The sequence below is a fragment of the Emericellopsis cladophorae genome (genome assembly GCF_022114955.1).
Source record: "Emericellopsis cladophorae strain MUM 19.33 chromosome Unknown NODE_33_length_250951_cov_121_911845, whole genome shotgun sequence".
Taxonomy (NCBI): Eukaryota; Fungi; Ascomycota; class Sordariomycetes; order Hypocreales; family Bionectriaceae; genus Emericellopsis; species Emericellopsis cladophorae.
The window spans coordinates 232,350-250,951 of record NW_026250958.1 but is presented as its reverse complement, the minus strand read 5'-3'; the positions used below and the strand labels follow the sequence as shown (position 1 = coordinate 250,951).

Sequence of the window (18,602 nt, the reverse complement as noted above, 5' to 3'; positions counted from 1 at the left end):
CCCCCCCCCCCCCCCCCCCCCCCCCCCCCCCCCCCCCCCCCCCCCCCCCCCCCCCCCCCCCCCCCCCCCCCCCCCAAGCACTCACACCTAGTCTTCGCGCACGTAGCTGCGTGAACACAATCCAGCCTACCGCCGCGGCGAGGAGGATTACCACGACGGCAATGACGATGCCGCCTGCCGTATTGACCATGCTCGGTGAAGAACGTCGCAATGAGGGTGTGTCCTAGGTGTTTTTTTCGTTCATACAGCGACGCGATTGGCGTGTCTGTCCTGAGACAGGCAGGATGGCGGCGTTGTAGATAGAAATTGGGCAGGGAAGGTTGGTTGATGATGTTGTTGGTCAAACTAGACAGATCCGCGACGCCGCCACATACAGTCCGGGCTCCAGGTTCGGGGACGCAAGCTCCAACATTAGGTAGGTAGGCTCTAGCTTAGGCGTACGTACGTAGTGCGTACATTAGTGAGACGCTAAAATCGAGGGTGCTACTGATAGGCATGCATGATGCTGCCGAGTTATCGTGATGAGTGAACAAATTAATCTGTCCAGATCAGAGCCCTGTGCTGGGCATTCTAATAATAGAGAAGATCTGAGCTACCCTAGGTCATTTTACCACAGTGCACAGAAACAGCCGCTACCGTACCATCACACTGTCTGTATATAAGATGCAGGTCTCAACCTCCGTCCCCATCACTGGTCTTCGCCTTGATCCAAGGCACTCTCGCTTCATTTAGCCCTCAAGAAGCGAGCCATTCGCATTCAGTCATCAGGCCCGGCGGTTTAAGCGCTTTCTGTCGTCATGATTCTATTCCCGGCATCCGCCCCCTCCCCCTCTCACTCAAGTTCCTAGCCAAGTTCTTCAGGTATCTCTGAAACATTGATCCCATAGCCCACCATTTCTCGCAAACGATAGGCCCTCGACGAAGTCTCCCAAGCTGCACCGCCCCAGCTTGTCTGCTGCGCAGTGGGTGAGGGGGACCACACGGTCGTTGACCAGCACCCACACCAGCTCCTTCTCCTCCTTGGACGCTGCGCCGCATCGCATCTTCTCAACGTTCATGCGCGCAGCAAAGGGGACAGTCCACGCAGCAGAGAAGCCACGTGTCTCCATTGGTGGGAGGCGATGGTTGACGGGCATGACACCGGTGGAGTTGTACAGGCCCAGGGCCGCATAGACCGATGACATGGTGTTGTCGTGGCTGAAATCGGCGTACAGATTCCTGTCGAGGGGGAACGTCTCCGCGGACCCGTCGAGCGTCGAATTGGTCGAGGTCTCATCGTCCACAGGCTTGCGAGTCAGTCGCGCAATGAGCTCGTTGACATAGCCAACCCCCTGCGTCGCCCCTAGGGGGTTTCCCGTGCCGTAGCCGTACCACTTGTCCAGCGTCTCGAAGTAGTCGTAGTCCCGCCACTCGTCCTCCGAGAAGAGCCAGCAGAATCGAGACTTCTCATCGTGGTAGTCCGCCACAGTACTGAATGGGCACATGTCCATCATGAAGATGGTTTCGTCGAGCGACAGGTTCGCCCCGGGCATCTTCGTGTTCAGTCTGTCTCTGATGGGAGGCACGAAAATCTGCTTCCAAACTTCTTGCTTCTCATGACTGAGTTCTGAAGATGGCCCCTGTTCAAAATACAGGCAATTTCCGTGGTTCAACGTGTTGTTGTAGCCGTCCTCCTCCGGGACGACGAGAATCCCCTCCACAGCTGCGTCCTTGTCTCGCCCCGTGTGCTTGTAGAGTCCTTCTATAAACTTTTCTGCCGATGCAATGACCCTCTCAGAGCCCGCAGCTCGGATGAATGGGTCTTCTTTATCGCTCAATCCTTGGTAACGCTGGTAAAAGTCATGCCCCATGTTGATGAGTTGCTGTTCGCCATAGAAGGTGAGCTGGTCTGCCCCGAGGTTGTATGCGTAGTCTTGCAGGAATTCTAGGCCAGCGCCATATTCAGACACGTCCCCATGAATACGTTTAATGAGATCACTATACAGGATCGACTTGTGCTCCGTGGGATACCTCGCGCCGTGGCGAGCAAGAAAGGATACATGTGTGATTTCGCAACCTAAAGGCACCGCGGGACTGATGTCCGATGGTACTGAGAAAAAGGGGGAGTATTGACCCCATAACCTAGGTGAGGTCTTCCGACAAGCGCCATGCCTCTCGCATCCATTGCCTTTGCTTGGACCCCTTTTGGCGTTGTTAGCGTTTCAAATTAGGTGGGTAAATTGAAATGAGGGCTTACCTGAATAATAGCACTACAGAGAGTATCGCGAGGATTGCGATACATGTAATAATTACAGGTCTTCGTCGTCGCTCGCTCCAAAGAACCCCAGGTCCTCGGCGGGCATTGCCTGGGTGCGTGGGTGACTCAGGCTCTGTGATCTGACTGTACTGGTAGCCATTATCAGGCAAAGCCTTGCGCAGTTGTGCCATCATCTTTCGCGATTGTAGCGAACAGTGAGAATGGTCTGCGGGTGACGACGGGTCGCTGGTGTTCTGTTGCTGCGGCCTGTTGCGACAGGCACCATCGATCTTGTGAGATGGCGCAGAGCCACGCCGAAAACACAAGAGTTAGACTTGCGCCGGCAGGTAATGATCGAGGTGCTCAATGCATCCAAAGCGTGCTTGTACGGGTCGTTGCGTGGTTGAAGATGTAGCTCAGAGGTGGGTGCCTGAGGCAAAATCCATTCACTCAATGGTGAGAAGGGAGCTGGGCGGCAATGTGCGGTAAATCGTATCCATAACGAGACAAGACTTAGACTATTATATGCAACGATGCATGAAGCGATGATCCTAGATTTGTAGAGCACAAATTCCTGGGAATCAATGTTGCCCAGTATCGCAGCGAATAGCGCCTCTCAATGTACTCATTTCAAACCTTTGCTGAAACTCAATTCGTCCCGAACGACAGTAAAGGCCCTTATTAGATAATAGTGCCCCGAGCCCAAACAACCTAGCCCCTTTTCCAGCTATCATGTCTATAAAGCGCATGCACTGCAAGCGCATCCTCACACAAATGGTATCTCGGTGAACAAAAAAAAAAAAAAAAACAGAACCGACCTGTGACGCCTCTGGGTATCCTATCCCATTGATCAAACCCGCGCGATGCTTCCAGATTTTCCAAAGGTAGTTGACCTCTCCAGTGGTCCGCCGTCCATCTTTGTCACCGGCGTGCTTCCTGGGGACCAAGTGGTCGGCACCGTCCTTTGCTCCTCGTCTGAGTCCCACGTCGTGACTGTTCCGACACTGTCGAACGAGTCACGACCGCCGCCGCCGCCGCCGCCCCGTGAGGCGACGCACTGATAGAAACCCTCTGTGCCCTTGATGGGCCGGGGCTGGTTGGTGATGGAGTCCAGACTGACATCGCGCTTATGATGCACGCTGGGAAACAACCATGTGGACACGCGAGAGAATGACTTCTTCTTCCGCAGAGGTGGCCGAAGGACTAGTGGCAAGGGGGGTGGGAGAGGGTGATCGTCGGGCTGCGGGCGTGTTGGTGTGCTGGCAGCCGTCATGTCCCCAAACTCCTGAGATCGGTTGATGATCTGCGACTCTGTCCGCAGTGGTGCAGTCGAAGGCCTATCAATGTCGTTCAGGCGCGCAGCGAACGAAGGGGCGAAGGGGGGCAGGGCTGGAACTGCTGGCATCGGCTCGGCATCTGCTTGATCAGTCAGTCACTTCCTGTGCCTAGAGATTGGAATCCCGCTCACCGTTCACTGTGCAACTCATACTGTGAGCTGTAGAGGGCCGACTGCTTATGTGGAGGCTCTGCCTCTCAATGACATCGTCAATCTGCTTTTGCAGGGCCTCCATCTCGTTGAGGGCTCCTGCCACACGCGCTTTGATAATCTCAATATCAGGCGACGTATGTGCCCTCGCGCGTTCCTTGGATTTAGCAGGGATGGCCGGCACTCCCTGCTCTGAAGCTATCGAGGAGCTTTTGCCACCGACCTGCTTCCTGGGCAGGTGGAACGGGGTCGAAGAATTGCTCCCTTGTCTGACCAGCTCGTACTCATCATCCAACCTCTCGTGCAGCTGTGCAGGTTCAGGCGCCGCAAGAGATGTAAACTCAAAATGTGGCAGGATGGGTGACATGGAGTTGTCCGGTCTGTAGAAACTCAGCTCCAGAGGCCGAAACGATCGTCGTAGTGGAGGATTAGGTCGAAGCTGAGCCGCGGTACAAGTCGAGGGAACTTGAAAGGATCCTGACTGAATGTGTCGAAAGTCGCTGGGTCCAGAGATCAGAAGTCGGCGCGCTGATCCATCTGAGCGATGCCGCTGCTTGTGCCCGAAGCCTTTGCACAGCTTCTCTCTTACCGCTGTGGGAGACACTGGCCTGGGGCCGGTCATGACTGAGCGAGGCGCCTGACCAGGCTGCTTTTCGAACATTGTCCGAGTGCTTTTCTCGTCGCCTTTGGCGATCAGCAAATCCTGATCGCTAGACCGGCCTAAGGGCCAAGATATAGAAGCAGCAGTAAGAGACGTGAACTTACTACGACGTCGACCAAAGCAAGATGTCAACGGCGCGCAACATTGTGATATCGATTTGAGCCACGAAGATGAGCCATCAACGTCGGAGAGGGGGCTTGTCATGCTGCAGCGATAGGGATCCCGTTCAAGTTTAGTGTTGCATGCCGGATCGAGGGTATAATGTCGAGGAGTTCGCGGCGGTGCAAGAGATGAGGTATAAGTCGCTATGATAGAAAAGAAGTGAAGGAAAGACAGGATGAACGACCAGCGGTTCACGCGGTATACACAAAAACGAGCAATGAAAGACTGTTTACCACCGCATGAACCAGTACTGTGGAGGCACCTGGTCACCAGATACGATGAACAAGGGCGGTGGACTGTGATTGTGTGCGTGGTGGTGTAAGTGGTAGCGCAAAGAGGTGAACGAGCCCGTGTCACCCCAACCGATTGCGTAGACCTATGCTCTAACGACGAGAACCACCGAGCAAAGAGAATGCAAAAAGAGCCCGCGACTGCTGGGTGTGAAGATGATTAAAGAAGAAGAGGAGAGCTGGCTCATGACCTCAAGGCTGCGAGTGACGAGCGCGCTGGCCATCTTAGATAATGGCACCCAGCGAGCAAGCAAGCAGGCAAGCAACGATCCATTCATTCATGCTGGGACAAATGAGAGGCAATCAGCCGTAAACCTAAAAAAGACAAGCAAGTACAGCCATTGTCACCCAAGTACCTCTAGATCTGTATGTCTTTGTCTGATGGAGGTCTGGGTCCGGGCCCGTGATAGGTTGATGAGTCGTTCATGCCGGCCAGTCGGCGCGTAGCGGTGCTTTGGCTGCGTAGCCCATGCTCCTCGCCGTGCTTGTCGATGTGGGCGCGCATGCGGATTGGCATCATGGATGGCTGGCGCTGCACACTAGAAATTGCAGGGACCCACGGCGCACCCACCCCTTGGTAGCAACACCGAAGGCAGCCAGCGAGTCGTTGGCCTCGGATGCCTTCACGAAGAAATCTCACGGCTGCCGCAGATGCGTCCCAATGTTGCCTCGTGGTTCGTCGGCATTGGCCAGCGCCATCTCTGACAGGAGCGAGCAGCAATGTGTGATCGTCAGACGATTGGGTGCTCGCGAGACGAACCTACCACTTGGCAATGGCCAGCATCCCCAAACGCGAAACGGTCCATACATCAACAGCCCAGCGCCCGAGGCCTGCCTGTTGGATGTTGCCGTGTCTGGACAGCCCGTTGCTGGAAATGGAAGACGTTTCTTACCCCGTTGGGCAGCTGCTGTGACGGGCGCGTCGGCGCCCAAGCGCGACTCATTCGTCTTTGGGGACCGCAATGCTTGACGTACACTGTACACGCATGGCCACGCATTGTTTCCATCGCGTCAAGCAAGAGAGCGCCCGGCGATGCGTGTCTGTGTCCCGTTGCTCGTGGATGGGGCTACTGCTAAGAATAAACTAGAGTTTGTTGCTCTGGCTGTCTGTCAGCAGTCATCTTACGTACGTAGTGTTCACATGACGAGAGGAGCCAGTCTGCAGCGGGCCAAGTCGAAGTGAGATGCTCGCAGGTGCACATAGTCTATGACATGAGCTTGGTGCTGCGCTTTCCTTGCCACCCTTCACATGCTTCAGGGCAAGCCTAGTGGTATGCGAGCTCTCACAGCTCACAACAGCAGCAGGCACCTGATGCCGCAAGTGATGGTGGTGCGGCTGTGGCGCTGCTGCATCGCCCATCATAGAACGGGTAACGGAAGGTGCTCGTCAGGGGAAGCTGGGGCCTGGAAGGACGGATGACTAGGTGACGATCAGGAAGGTGGCTGATGTGGGTGGGATTGGTCACGATCCTCATGTCTGTCTCACTTGAAGATAGGCAGAGGCGTTCTTCACCAGTGGCGGGAAGGGAAGGAGCATTGGGTGACAAAAACGGCGCTACCGGCAGAGGGTCGATGGTTTATGGAGACATCTCTGGATCTCGAACAGAAGACACCAAGCCCACACAAAGTCCAGGCAGATTTGACTCTATGAAATGTTACTACTCAGAAATATGATCGGTGCAGGTGGTCAGTGGAATTGACACTGGTCATCAAGTGCAAGCCAAGCAGATCTTCCACCATGCCCGATCCGTAAAGTGGGATTGGCGGTCTGGCGCGGCAGAATACCAAAATCTCAAGAAAGTTGTATCACGAGCCGCTCGGCGCCCGAGCCAGCTTCAGGCCAAGTATCATCAAAATCCAGGCATCCACAATGTCCAAACGAGGCGGCAACATAGATGACGGGGCAGCCGCCTTTCGCAAGCGCCAGAAGATCACCCACGAAGTCCCCGCTGGCGAAGATGTGTACTCGAGCGATCAGCTGCGCCAACTGCTGAGTTTCGACCAAGATCTAGGTCGAGCAAGGCATGGTACGTATCCCGCTTGCACCGCGACAACGGATCTTTGACTTATCTTTTCGTTAGGCCTGCAGTCATTCAAGAGACTCTTGGACGAGATACATGCAAGCGAAAGCGACGACAATGACAAACTCCAGATCCTCTACGAATACCTCGAGGCGAGCAAGCCACGGCAGACAGGCGAGGATGCGGTGTTCCTCAACGACATCATGGAGATGTGGTCATTTGCAGCCCAGGTCAACAATGATGGGGTCATGTCATCGGTTGCTGTCGTCCTGGCCCTCGTGCTGTCGACTCTTTCGGGGTCTCTGAAGATGGTATCCCACGGACTGGGGATCTGTCAAACATTGATCCAGGAAAGGCAACTCAAATCGTTGTCAAAGAACTTGTCGGTGGAAAAGGGAAAGGCTTTCATTATATCTCCCACGTTGCGTCTGCTCAGGGAGGCCGTCACGCTCGACGGCGGAGCCTTTGCCAAGAGGATCTTCAGAGCCCGACAGTCGACTTTCACCGCTCTAGGCCGTAATCTAGAAATCGGACACTCAGGGGATGGTATTGAAGATGCGAAAAAGACGTCAGTCAGGACCAATGCCGTCAAGTTCCTCTTGGCTTGCTTGAAATACCTACATTCAGATGGACGCAAGGAGCTCATGACGCAGAGGGAGCTTATTTCTCACCTCACCTATACGATCCGCAATGACCCGCCGTACTTGATTCTCGACATTCTCAATACCTTACAGAATTACGTCCTCTCGGATGACAACATATCACGGGAGGCAAAACTTCGCAACTTCAACACCAAAACGTTGTGGCGCATACTCGCCTTGTACAGCTACGGAACCAATGCCATCCCCCAAGAGGAGAGAGCCGCTGTCGCAGACAAGGCGCATGCGTTCCTGGTCTACGTGTGCACGAGCCCCGGAGCTGGTGTTCTCTACCCCTCGACCGGATTGTATCCCAGGCCATTAGACGACGAGTCTAGCAATACCCGGAAGTCAAAGCTTGTGAATCTCGAGGGTGCCATAGCCGAGGATCGATACAGCAAAGACGTCCCAGTGTACAACTACGTGCTATCAGAGTTCACGCAGAAGTTGCGGCCCTGGTCCAGCCGCAAACACAGCGAGCTGCTCATTACCATTTTCAATGCCGCCCCTGAGCTCATTGCCGACTTCTTCCTCAGCAATCGCGACTTCAGCTTCGCGCCCAAATTGTCAATGACCTGGATCGGCTACGCTGCCTGCCTGTTCGATACGATGCAAATTCCCATACCCGATCATTTCGGAGACAGGTCGAAATACTCGGCAGCGCCACCACCAGTTTCCATCCTGCTGGCCAACATCATCCCCTTGCCGATCGACCGCAAAGCGCTCATCAAATGTCTTGAACCAGGCTCGAATCTCACATCATTCTTTGCGACGAGGATCCTGGTTCTTGCTCTGGAGAAGCTCGAGAAGGTTCTTAGCATGCTCCAAGGTGCCACACGCACTAGCGACGCCCTCTGGGTCGAATCGTCAAAGAAGCTGATCGACGCGTTCTGCCAGCGAATCCCCGACATGAAAGAAATTGTCCGCATGTACAGATCTGTGCCAGCCGAGAATCTTCTGCATAAGACCCTAGGCAGTCGCTTGTTGCGGCTATACTACGAGGTTGTCCCTCGCGTCGCCCTGGCAGCCAATTTCGACGTCTCACCTCTGTTGGTAGACATACTGGGGAAGCTCGACCACGAAGAGGCGACAGCGGATGCCAAAGCCTTTGCTGTCATGGAGCTGGAGAACCTCGTCTCGATTGCCAGTCACTCTCCTGGCATGCGATGGTTCAACAGGCCCAGTGGCGCAAGCACGTTACCGTTCATAGCCTTGTTGCAGGTCCTCTGCAGTGACGGTCAGAACACCCCGTCTGATCAAATCAGACGGGTCCTCAATACTATTGCCCTGGAATCTCAGATTGTATCAAAGAAGGCAGGCCTACGGCCGTTGCTGCAAGCGCTACGATGTGCTGTGAACAACGACCGAGTCACTGATATGTCCCCGGTTTGGCCATTCCTCGACAACTGCATCAGCCGGTGCGCATCCACTCCGATCAAATACCTCGAGCTTCTCGAGACGTACGAACACGATGAGCAAGTGTCATCGGAGGAAGTAAGTCTCCTCAACGTGACGCTCGCCGAGCAGCTGCGATTCATCACGGCATCATCCGAGTCCAAAGGGAAAGTCGCGCTGGCCAACTTCCTCATCCTCTTCTTCAACGCCGCCGCCAAATCCAAAGAGAACAGCATCTTGGTCCATGCCATCTATAAGCAAGTGCAAGGGCAACTTGCAGAAGCAGACCTTGAGTCAAGATCGCTAGGCGGCAAAGCGGATCTCGAGGCTCTCAAGGCGCACAAAGTCATGGACGACAGCGACAGCACCACGAAAACCAAACCCATCACAAACACCTCGTCAATAGACGCCTCCCAACTCGAGGAAATCCTCCACATCGCCATTCCCGAAGAGGAGGACACCTCCGCCCTCACAAAGTGGACTACTAAGAACGCCGAGGACCTCATCGAAGACGCCCACGCCACAAAACTCGTGCTCCTGCTCTCCTCACCCCACAGAAGCATCCGCAAGGAGGCGCTTACCAACGTCCTCAAGCTCTCCTCCCGGCTCAAGGAGTCTTCGTACGAGGAGAAGGAGCAGATCTGGCTTCTTCTGTCCGAACTGGCCGAGTCATCAAGACCGCACGTGGACGCGGGGCCGGTGCCGTCTGCGTTCACCGCGTTTGCGACCCACGCCGTCGAAGTGCTGCGCAACCCCCTGCACCCTCTGTACCCGAAAGTGAACACCTTCCTCACACGAAGCCCCATGTGGCCGGCCGACAAACTACCCCTCGCACATGACATCCTCCACGGCGAGCCGTCTGAGGACGACAGGTACTATACAGAGATCACATGGTTGTTGACATATCTCCTCGATGCCCTGCGCCGCGCGTCCGACCTCAGCGTCTTCCACAAGAAGAAATGGTTCGAGAAGATCTTGGTGTTGGGGGCCAACCCATATCTTCGCACAAACCTACGAACCAGGATATTGAGGGTTGTCTACAGAGCAACGTGCATCGAAGGCGGAAGCACCACGCTCACGACGAGATTTGGCATCATCAGCTGGCTTGTGGCACAGCGGGCTGCTTGTGAGCGGGAAGAAAAAGCAGTGCTCTTGGCCTTGATGCGCAGGATTTGGGATACCTGCGACCAGGCGAGAGTGGAAGCGTGGAGTAAGGGTGGTGTGCACAAACTTATAGAGGCTTTGCCTTAGGGGGAGAGAAGACATTGATCACATTGATCTATCACCACGAGGAGGATATATAACGCCACCAGCAATGTAAAGCTCAGAGCGTGCTGTTTTGATTTGGTCCTAGATGTGAAAACCCAAGCCTAATGCACATAAATCAATGCTACGTTTCCTAAACGGCCCAAATACCCATATTATGCTATAAACCATCAGATCGCCCAGTCAAACAAGAGATTTTGGCTTTTAGCCAGTACATGGGGTTGGATAGACAAGGTGAGGCTGTCGCCAATGCAGTATCCCAAGATTAGTATCCCAAATTATAAAAGTATAAATGACCCAAAATGTGGCGATATGTGGGAGAAAATCTCAATCCGCAACATTACAACTGGCCGGACAGGATGGCCTCGGTGGCTGGTACGTATTAGTATCATAAGAAACAGGGCACGAAGCAAGGTTACTCACCACTGTTGATGTATTGCCTCTTTGCGTCGAGATTGACACCAAAGCGAGTTTCAAGCTCAAGCTTGATGGCCTTTTTCGTGACAGTCATCAAGTCCGCCGTGCGCAGGATCTCGCGTATCTCCGCCAACAGCGCATCGTCGCTGGGCAGATCCGCTTGTTCATCGGGGGAGAAGAATTGGGACTGGCTGAACGTGCTCATGCGAATATTGTTCAGGCCAACCTCAGACGTCGCCAGCGACATGCGCGAGTTGTTCCTGGTGTCGTAGGGGTTCTGGTGAGCGTAGCCAGCCAACGATCCAGGACGGCTCGGATAGTACTGATACTCGGACATGAGACCTTGCGCCTTGGTGCCGTAGCTGTAGCCCGACACTTCGGAACGAGTATCGTCTTTGCCGGTGCCGGTCTGCGTCTCCCACAGCTCGGCCTGGTAGTCCTCCCACTTCTTGCGAGGGATGGATGCGGGATCGAATTTGCCCTCGTCCGTGACGATGACTTTCTTTCCCTTTTCGCCAGCAACGACACGTGTGTTACCCCAGTTAAAGTCATCCATATTCCAGAAAGAGTATAGTGGCAGGGCAAAACTGAAAACAGGGATCGCCAGAATGTAAAGGATCATCCAACCGACCATTTCCCACTTGCGGCGCAAGATGAAGATGATAGCCTGCAAGCCATAAACAGCTCCGAGCAAGATGAAGGCTGTGATCGGAATGCTAGACGGACTGTCGACGACGCGATAGATCAAATATCCGATGTAGGCAACAGTGACGGGTTGCACAATTGTGCTGAGCAGATCAATGAAGACGACGAATCGCATACTAAAGCAGCAGAAACCACAAAGTTGCGACATGGGAATCAGCTCAATCAAGTTGTGCACAGTAGAATTGATCCAGCGACGGCGTTGGGACATGAAGACAGCCCAGGAGTCGGGAGCGATGGTCCATGCATGCGCGTTGTGGTTGTACTTGGTCTTGTACTTGGGGTGAAACTTGAGTAGCAGGGTTGTGAGGTATCGATCCTCGCCCAGGTGCAGCAGGTTTTTCATGTGCAGCGTATCGACGCGGATTGTGGCATAGTTCTCGACAACCTCGCGACTGACGAACAGTGGCTTCCCTGTCTCAGCGGCGCGAATGCGATACATGGTGAAACATCCAGGCAAACATGTGACGGAACCGAACAGACTTTCGAAGGCCTTGGACAGATTGTGCGAGATCCAGTACTCGTAAACCTGAATCATGGTGATGAAGGACGATTTGGCGTTGGTCAGAGCCGTCTCACCGCAGACAGCGATGAGGCGTGTATCATCCATGAATGAAGAGACCATGCGAGTGGCGGAATCAGGAGCGACGATGGTGTCGGCATCGATTTGGAACATGAACTCGTAGAAAGTCGGGTTGACACCAATGATGTTGCGGATCTGGTGGTACATTTCCAGCTCAAGAGGGCTCATGGCGAGGTTATAGTGGACGCGGTTGAGGAAGCGCATGACGAGCATCTGCGAGTCACGCTTGCCACGGTTGCCAGGGCGAGAAACCTCGGAAGGCTTGCCAACCTTGACGATGACCATGAAAGGAACAATATGGCCCTGGACCTCGTACAGACCCGAGTAGACCTTGCCCATGTTATGCTGCTTCAGACCCTCGCCAAGTGATTCAAAACTCAGTGGCTCGGGGTCAACTTGCTCAGAAACACCGAGGATGTCAAGGACAATTCGAGGGGTGGACCTGTCGTTGCCTTGACCGATAATCATACCGTCGCAGACAACACACAGCAGTTTACGCTTATCGTCGTAGCGCATCCTGGCGGCCGAATCGATGGCACGGCGCAGAGAATCCTCATCCTCGGTATAAGCAGGGATCTGGCAGATGACGAACTTGTCCAAATTCTCGGGCACGTTCTTGCCACCAAATTGCAGTGCCGCGAAGAACTTGAAGGCGATAACGCAGGCAAGCATAATTGAGATGGCGAGGACCAAATACTCGGAAAATTGACAGCGAGTCGAGTTACGGGTGTCGACATCTCCAACGTAGAAGAGATGGTCGAGGCAGCGGGTCATGTCCGCCTTCTCAGAATCGGTCAAAGTGAGCGAATCCCAATACTGGCTGATATCGCTTCCAGACCTCATTTGGAAAAGCTCCTCGACAGCTGGTTGCATGAAGCTCGTGGCATCTTGGTTTTCCGCGTCGTCTATGGTCTTCTTGCTGTCCGTCGGCTTGAACTTCATCTTATAGCCACCAGCAAGGTAGGCTGTCATATCGTATACACGGCCCTTCAGGATCGCGATGGACTGTCTCTTTTCAGATGCCAAGGTCTTGACATACTGAGGAGAATATCCGATCGCTCCCTTGCGATAATTAGCCCTGAGCACCGTCATCTGCTCCAGATACCAATCATTTCGCGTGTCATTTGTGTGGTAGCGAAAGTCGTGATAGGTGAAAGTCTCGTCAACTTGTGCGTAAGCGGGTTGACCGGTCATGTTCGTGCTCTTGTAGTCCAGGGTGACGGCTGGGTTGATCTGCCCGTCTTTGCCATGGCACAGTGCAGAGACTTGCACTGGAAACAAGTCGCTCACGTCCATTCCAGCGTAATCAAGCAGGGTCTCCTCTGTGATATATGGGGGATAATGGCGAGGGGCAAACGCCTTGAGATCGAAGACGTTGCCACGAATGGACACATAGGCACCCCCACTACCGTCCTCGCCATCGTATGAGGACAATTCGGCCGCGCTGTAGACATACTGGCGAGGGCAGATGAGCATGGGAAATAGAACGATGAAGAAGATGGCTACGGCACACAGAAGCCAGATGAGCATGTTGATAGCCACCTTCTCTCGCCATGCCATTCGCACGTCCTTGCGAGGCATGCGTCCGATCCAGCGGATGAGAAAGTCCGGGATGAACCAAGTGAAGAGGTAGACCATGAACACCCAGCGCTTGCGGCTGGGGCTGTCCTTGTACTCCTGGACCTCAACCAAGGACTTCTCGTTGCCTCTTTCAGCCATCTGCTCGCGTGTGTCGAAGTTCTTGAACATGTCGCCAGCACCAAAGGCCGAGACGCCAGCTTCGGACCGCGCATCATCGCCCGCAGGGAAATAACCGGATCGGTTCTTCTCGCCGTGCATCAAGGGCGTGGTGCCGGAGGACACCAGCTGTTCCTTGGAAGTACCAAAAGGCGCATGCTCGCCTGGGGTGAGACCATCCCCTGTCTCGAATGGATTCAAGCCATAACGGCCAGAGGAAGAGTTGGCCTCACTTAGCTGGGCAATCTCGAGCCAACAGCGCTCGCTGAGAAATACGCCAGTGGAACCGACATGGACCTCATTGTGAGGCCATCGCTTTTCCTCAATGGTGACCTCGGCACGCTCCCGCTCGCTCCCGACTAGCATGGTTTCCGAGTCCGTCAGGCCAAGGAACTCGCTAAAAGGAAGGAAGATACTAAAGTCGGCGATGCGGAGCCTCTGGCTGATCTCTGCGATGCCAAATGTTTGCATCTGCGTGCGTACACACTTACTATCAAACTGGTTGGCGATGCGACGGTCGTTTGGTTTGAGGCAGAAGACAAAGTAGGCGTTCATGTTGGGATCGGCCAAGACACGCCGAACGTTGTCAAGTGAAGATAGGAACTGGCCGGAGGCTCCTTGCTCTGAAGCGGTCTTGTTGTGACCACCATGACCTGACTCGCCCCCGTCGCTCGTGGCCTCGACCGTTTCCAATGCCTGGATTTGCTTTCGGCGGTACGCAGCAGGAGCTCTGCTTCGAGTCGTCTTGCGGGACGCCACGCTGGGAGCACGCGTCGGCTTCGAGCTGATAGTGGCCTGCATGATGGTCGTGCGCTCATTGGGGTGCGTCACCGTCTTCAATGCATCCTGGCCGAAAAGTTTGTTGACGAAATCACTCTTGCTGGTCTTGATCAGATTCAAAATGTCGCCCGAGATGATTTCGCCGTTCTCCTCCACGAGGCCCCTAATAGGATAGTCGACCTCGCCGGCAAAGTGCTTGACCGTGAAGGTCGCGGCCGTGTTCTCGGTCATAAAATTGCTCCCGGGAAGCTTGGCGTGGGCTGATCCAACTTCAATGGAAGGGTTCTTGCCTTCAAAGCGCTTACGCAAGGACTCCAGGAACTGCATGTCGGATCGGTTGCGGCGGGTCTGGTCATCGAGGATACTCAGCAGACCGTTTCCAGGCTTGAGCAAGCCCCTCACAGTATCGGTATTGTCAAAGTAGCTAGTGGCGGGAACATTGACTTCCTCTGATTCGAGGAGCTCAGCTTTGCGGTCGAAAAAGTACTGCAGGGTCATATTGTACACGGACTCGACGGCTGCATTGTTAAGCAGCTGATCCAGCGACGAGAGCGTTGACGACTGTTGGGCAAAGCCAGGGAAGTCAACAATGGAGACGGTGTTGGCGATGGAGTCCTCATGTGCGCAGACACGCTGGTTGATGTTCTCGATGATCCATGCCACGAGCAGAGAATAGAGCGTCCGAGAAAGCTCGTTCGCATGGGATCTGGCACCTTGGGGATCCAGCATGACGGTGACGCGCTCCTTGCTGATGACCTTGCTCTTGTAACCCAACGTCCTCTGGAGGTCCTGAGCGTTGACCCCCAAGAACGCAGCCACGGTCGTTAGGGCCTCCTTGTTCTTGACACCCGTATAGGAGTTGCCGCCTTCGTGGGAGAAGCCGCCGCTTTCATTGCCGTTGGCGCTTGTATCGTTCTCAGCGGCGAACTCGAGCTGGCCAATGTGAAGAATACTGGCCAACATCTGGCAGATCTCAGCAATCTCGCTCCGTGGAAACTCCAGTTTGCGCAGAGCATCCTTGAAGACCTGGAAGCCCTCGGCATCGTTGATGCCGACCTTGAGTTGAGTAGGATGACCAAGATACTTCCACCGCTGATCACGCGCGCCCGGAAGGTTGCCAAAGTCGAGGCCGAGGTGCGACTTCTCAGCCTCACTTGTGCCAGCAAGGAGGTAGTAAAGCACGTGGAAATTGCGCTCTCCGGTGGGCACATCTGTGACGCGGCTTCGTTCGAACCTGTGATCTAGCAGTTTGCCACCGATCAACGTTGGGTTGGTCGTGCTAGCCGTGTCATATTGCAGCTCATAGAACAGGCCAGCTTTGGAAGCAGTTGGCGTTGTGGCAGTCTTGGTTGTAGTCAGTGTGTCGAAAACGTAGGCTGCGAGAGAAAGCTTGGTAGACAGGGGAGTCGAAGATTTGGCAAGGATAGCCGACAAGAAATGATTTCGCAAGGTGGATTTGCCTGACCCAGATTCACCCCTAAATAGTCAGCGGGCGACGCACAAGGGAATATTCTCAAGGACTCACAAGAACACTGCAGTTTGGGATTCTGAGCGGTGCCCTAGTCGCAGCCAGGCCCTGTTTGCCAGGTCCTCAGCGCCTCCTTGAGCACTGCCCTCTTTACCGCCATCAGGACCTTTGCTGGAGGATGTATAGGTGTTGAGAGAAATCAACGCATGGGACGAGAGCCTCGCGGTCGGATGAGAGACGTGGAAGCGGCTCGCCAGGTGTCCTGTTAAATGCGTGTCGGACTGTAGATGGGCCGGCAGCGAGGGCAACGAGGGCTGCGTATGGGCTCCTCCGTTGCCACTGTTGACAGTAGGCAGGTTCAGAGCCATGCTGGGTGAGATGCCAGAGACTGGCTCTCCCGCGTACGACGAGGCAAGCGAATGGTCTGTCGAAAACGTGCAGTCGGCGTGGTCTTGTTCGTTGTCGTCGTGGGAATCAAGGGCTCGGGAGATTAAGGGCGACCACGGCCAACTGTAGCGAATGGAAGGAAACAGTGAGCAGAGGCGCGATTGAAAGATGACAAGCCACAAGGAAAACGAATGTATGTCGATTGCAGGTTAGGAAAGATGCCTCAACAGGAGGGAAAAGTGTGTCCAGACTCGTCACACCATAGAAGTGAGTGAGTATAGTCCACCTCACCTGGACGGCGATGACTTTCTGGCTGGCCAGGCAGGGCAGGGCAGGGGGCTTTGTTTTCCTGACGATCAGCTGCAGTGTTGTTCGCACTGTACAGCACTCGGACAGGGCGCGTTCAGGGGGGGTTCGAGATGTAATTATGAGTGGATCTGGTTTATGCCCCAGCATGCGGTGCTCACAAACTCTAACTTTGGTAACAAAGGCGCTGGGAGATGATGATCTAGAAGCATTTGTTCGGGTACCTCCCAGCTACTATATAAGTTGTACGTACTTAGACAAGACAGCAGAGTGGTTGTTCTTTTGGTGAAGCTCGTCAAAAGCTCCGGCGAGGGTAGAACTCTGAAATACTTCTCAGAGTGGGCGCTGCAAGAAAGACACCTTACACTCTCAGACTGCTGGTATGCCTCGCGTCAAATTCACGTTCCTTAGCACCAACAGCAAAAGAAGTAATCGTGAGAGACATTCGGTCGGCTTAGCACTGCGAGTGATTGGCAACCGCTCGTGTGGCTTGCTGGAGGCTTACCTATCACTGTACCTCCGTACGTACTTGTTTACATAAAAGGTGGGCCCGCCCTGGCTACCTCAGTACGGGAAGCTTTTTGTCCCATCCTCCACTGCTGTCATCATGAAGTCCGGAAGCAATTGCACGACGTGCTCGAAGGTCCCAATGGGGCACCGGTACGGACACGGACGCTGGTTCTTGTCTACTCTGCACACAATAACCATGGTGAGGGCCGTGAGGCTTAGCTGCTGCCGCGAACAATCCTCGTGTCCCAGAGGCCGAGCCTTGAAATTTCGCTGGGCATAGCTCCTTGTAGCACGCGGTTGCCGGGCGAGGCTAAGCTAGACTAGGACTAGGCGCATCGTATCAGCCGGCCGCGAGCGAGCTCTCGACCCGAGAGGTCAGAAGTTGGAAAGGTGCGGTGGAGCTGCGAGGAGCGGCACGGTGATGAGCGCGTACAGTGCGTGCTAAAAATACAATCAGAGTATCTCCTGACCTCCATGAATTCGTGAATTGGTGACAATCACGCTTTCTCCGTGGAGCCGTTTCCCCAGACAGACTGCGCATAAGTGGCTCTGGTGAGAAGAATGGTTTCCGTTTTCTTGACATCATCATAAGCTGAGTAAGACCCGAACGACAAGCGCGATTGCATCGGCACACCCGACTTCGAGATGCTGGGTTGTACAAATTACACAACATTCTCCCCTCCGACCCGTGTTTCACGTGCATTGTGGCTGTATTTTGGGCACCTGTATCCGTACTCCCCATCATGCCAGTCTCACTCCAGTCCAGATGTCCCCTTCACAATTCAAGCTTCCACTGTGCGTACGCGTTTCCACAAATTTTCTCGTAAACACACTCACAGCAATACTTATCGTAGTGAAAGTCATCTCAGAGCTTGGAAGCGACCGAGGAGTGGAGGGTCTGAGGAGCCAAGCATCTGCACCAAACGTTCTTGACTCCAAGATCGCCAGCCAAAATTTTCTATGCCTCGACCTCGACTGCATGCACAGCGTCTCGTATTCCACGCACAGCCCGTTGCCCACGCCTCCGCCCCCCCCCCCATTCCGAGGACGGAGTCAGCGAATGGAGTCGCACAGTGCTGTGGAAGCTTGAAGCTGGCCCGCGCTCGAACGAGGTGTCATTGATTAACTCGAACGTAGCGACAGACCAGCGAGAGGCATCCATCCAGTTCGGGCCCTCGAATTCAGCTCTCAACAAGTACACACGTTTACCCATGGCAAATTAGGCGCATTCTCTCCTTGCATACGTCCGTAGAGCCGACTCACAAGCCTCGTGCCTTGAAACATGCTAACAGCGTACCCTGTCGTGAGCCTGAAATGCAGTGCACACTGTACGTGGCCCAGTGCCGTTCTACGTATTATACATGTACTCATGGCATTGCCAGTTGTCAATTTGCCATCGGCCAGGTTAATCCGATTCAGTGGTGACTGATCAACAGGGGCCCCTGTTTCCCTAGATCCACGAGTGACCCCTACCTACTCTGGGCTTTGTCCGGCGGCCCCCTTATCAGCACAGTGCGCACAGTGCTGGCCCAGCATTTCTACTAGTAAGGTAGACGG

At 54.4% G+C, this 18,602-nt stretch overlaps 4 protein-coding genes across 4 annotated transcripts; 1 reads left to right on the top strand and 3 right to left on the bottom strand.

The window, feature by feature from the left end:
• Positions 1–857: 857 nt before the first annotated feature.
• J7T54_007298 (3-phytase A-like protein) lies at positions 858–2,041 on the bottom strand (the record flags this gene model as incomplete). Its single annotated transcript, XM_051507588.1, has 2 exons — positions 858–1,924; positions 2,011–2,041. The coding sequence occupies 2 exons, from the start codon at positions 2,039–2,041 to the stop codon at positions 858–860; spliced, it is 1,098 nt and encodes a 365-aa protein (XP_051361305.1).
• A 1,045-nt stretch (positions 2,042–3,086) lies between these two features.
• On the bottom strand, positions 3,087–4,383 carry J7T54_007297 (uncharacterized protein; the record flags this gene model as incomplete). The annotated part of the gene is made up of 2 exons (XM_051507587.1): positions 3,087–3,652; positions 3,726–4,383. The coding sequence occupies 2 exons, from the start codon at positions 4,381–4,383 to the stop codon at positions 3,087–3,089; spliced, it is 1,224 nt and encodes a 407-aa protein (XP_051361304.1).
• A 2,322-nt stretch (positions 4,384–6,705) lies between these two features.
• Positions 6,706–10,103, top strand: J7T54_007296 (uncharacterized protein; the record flags this gene model as incomplete). The annotated part of the gene is made up of 3 exons (XM_051507586.1): positions 6,706–6,862; positions 6,917–10,015; positions 10,081–10,103. The coding sequence occupies 3 exons, from the start codon at positions 6,706–6,708 to the stop codon at positions 10,101–10,103; spliced, it is 3,279 nt and encodes a 1,092-aa protein (XP_051361303.1).
• A 392-nt stretch (positions 10,104–10,495) lies between these two features.
• On the bottom strand, positions 10,496–16,210 carry J7T54_007295 (Chitin synthase-like protein; the record flags this gene model as incomplete). The annotated part of the gene is made up of 3 exons (XM_051507585.1): positions 10,496–10,527; positions 10,579–15,851; positions 15,900–16,210. The coding sequence occupies 3 exons, from the start codon at positions 16,208–16,210 to the stop codon at positions 10,496–10,498; spliced, it is 5,616 nt and encodes a 1,871-aa protein (XP_051361302.1).
• Positions 16,211–18,602: the final 2,392 nt, after the last annotated feature.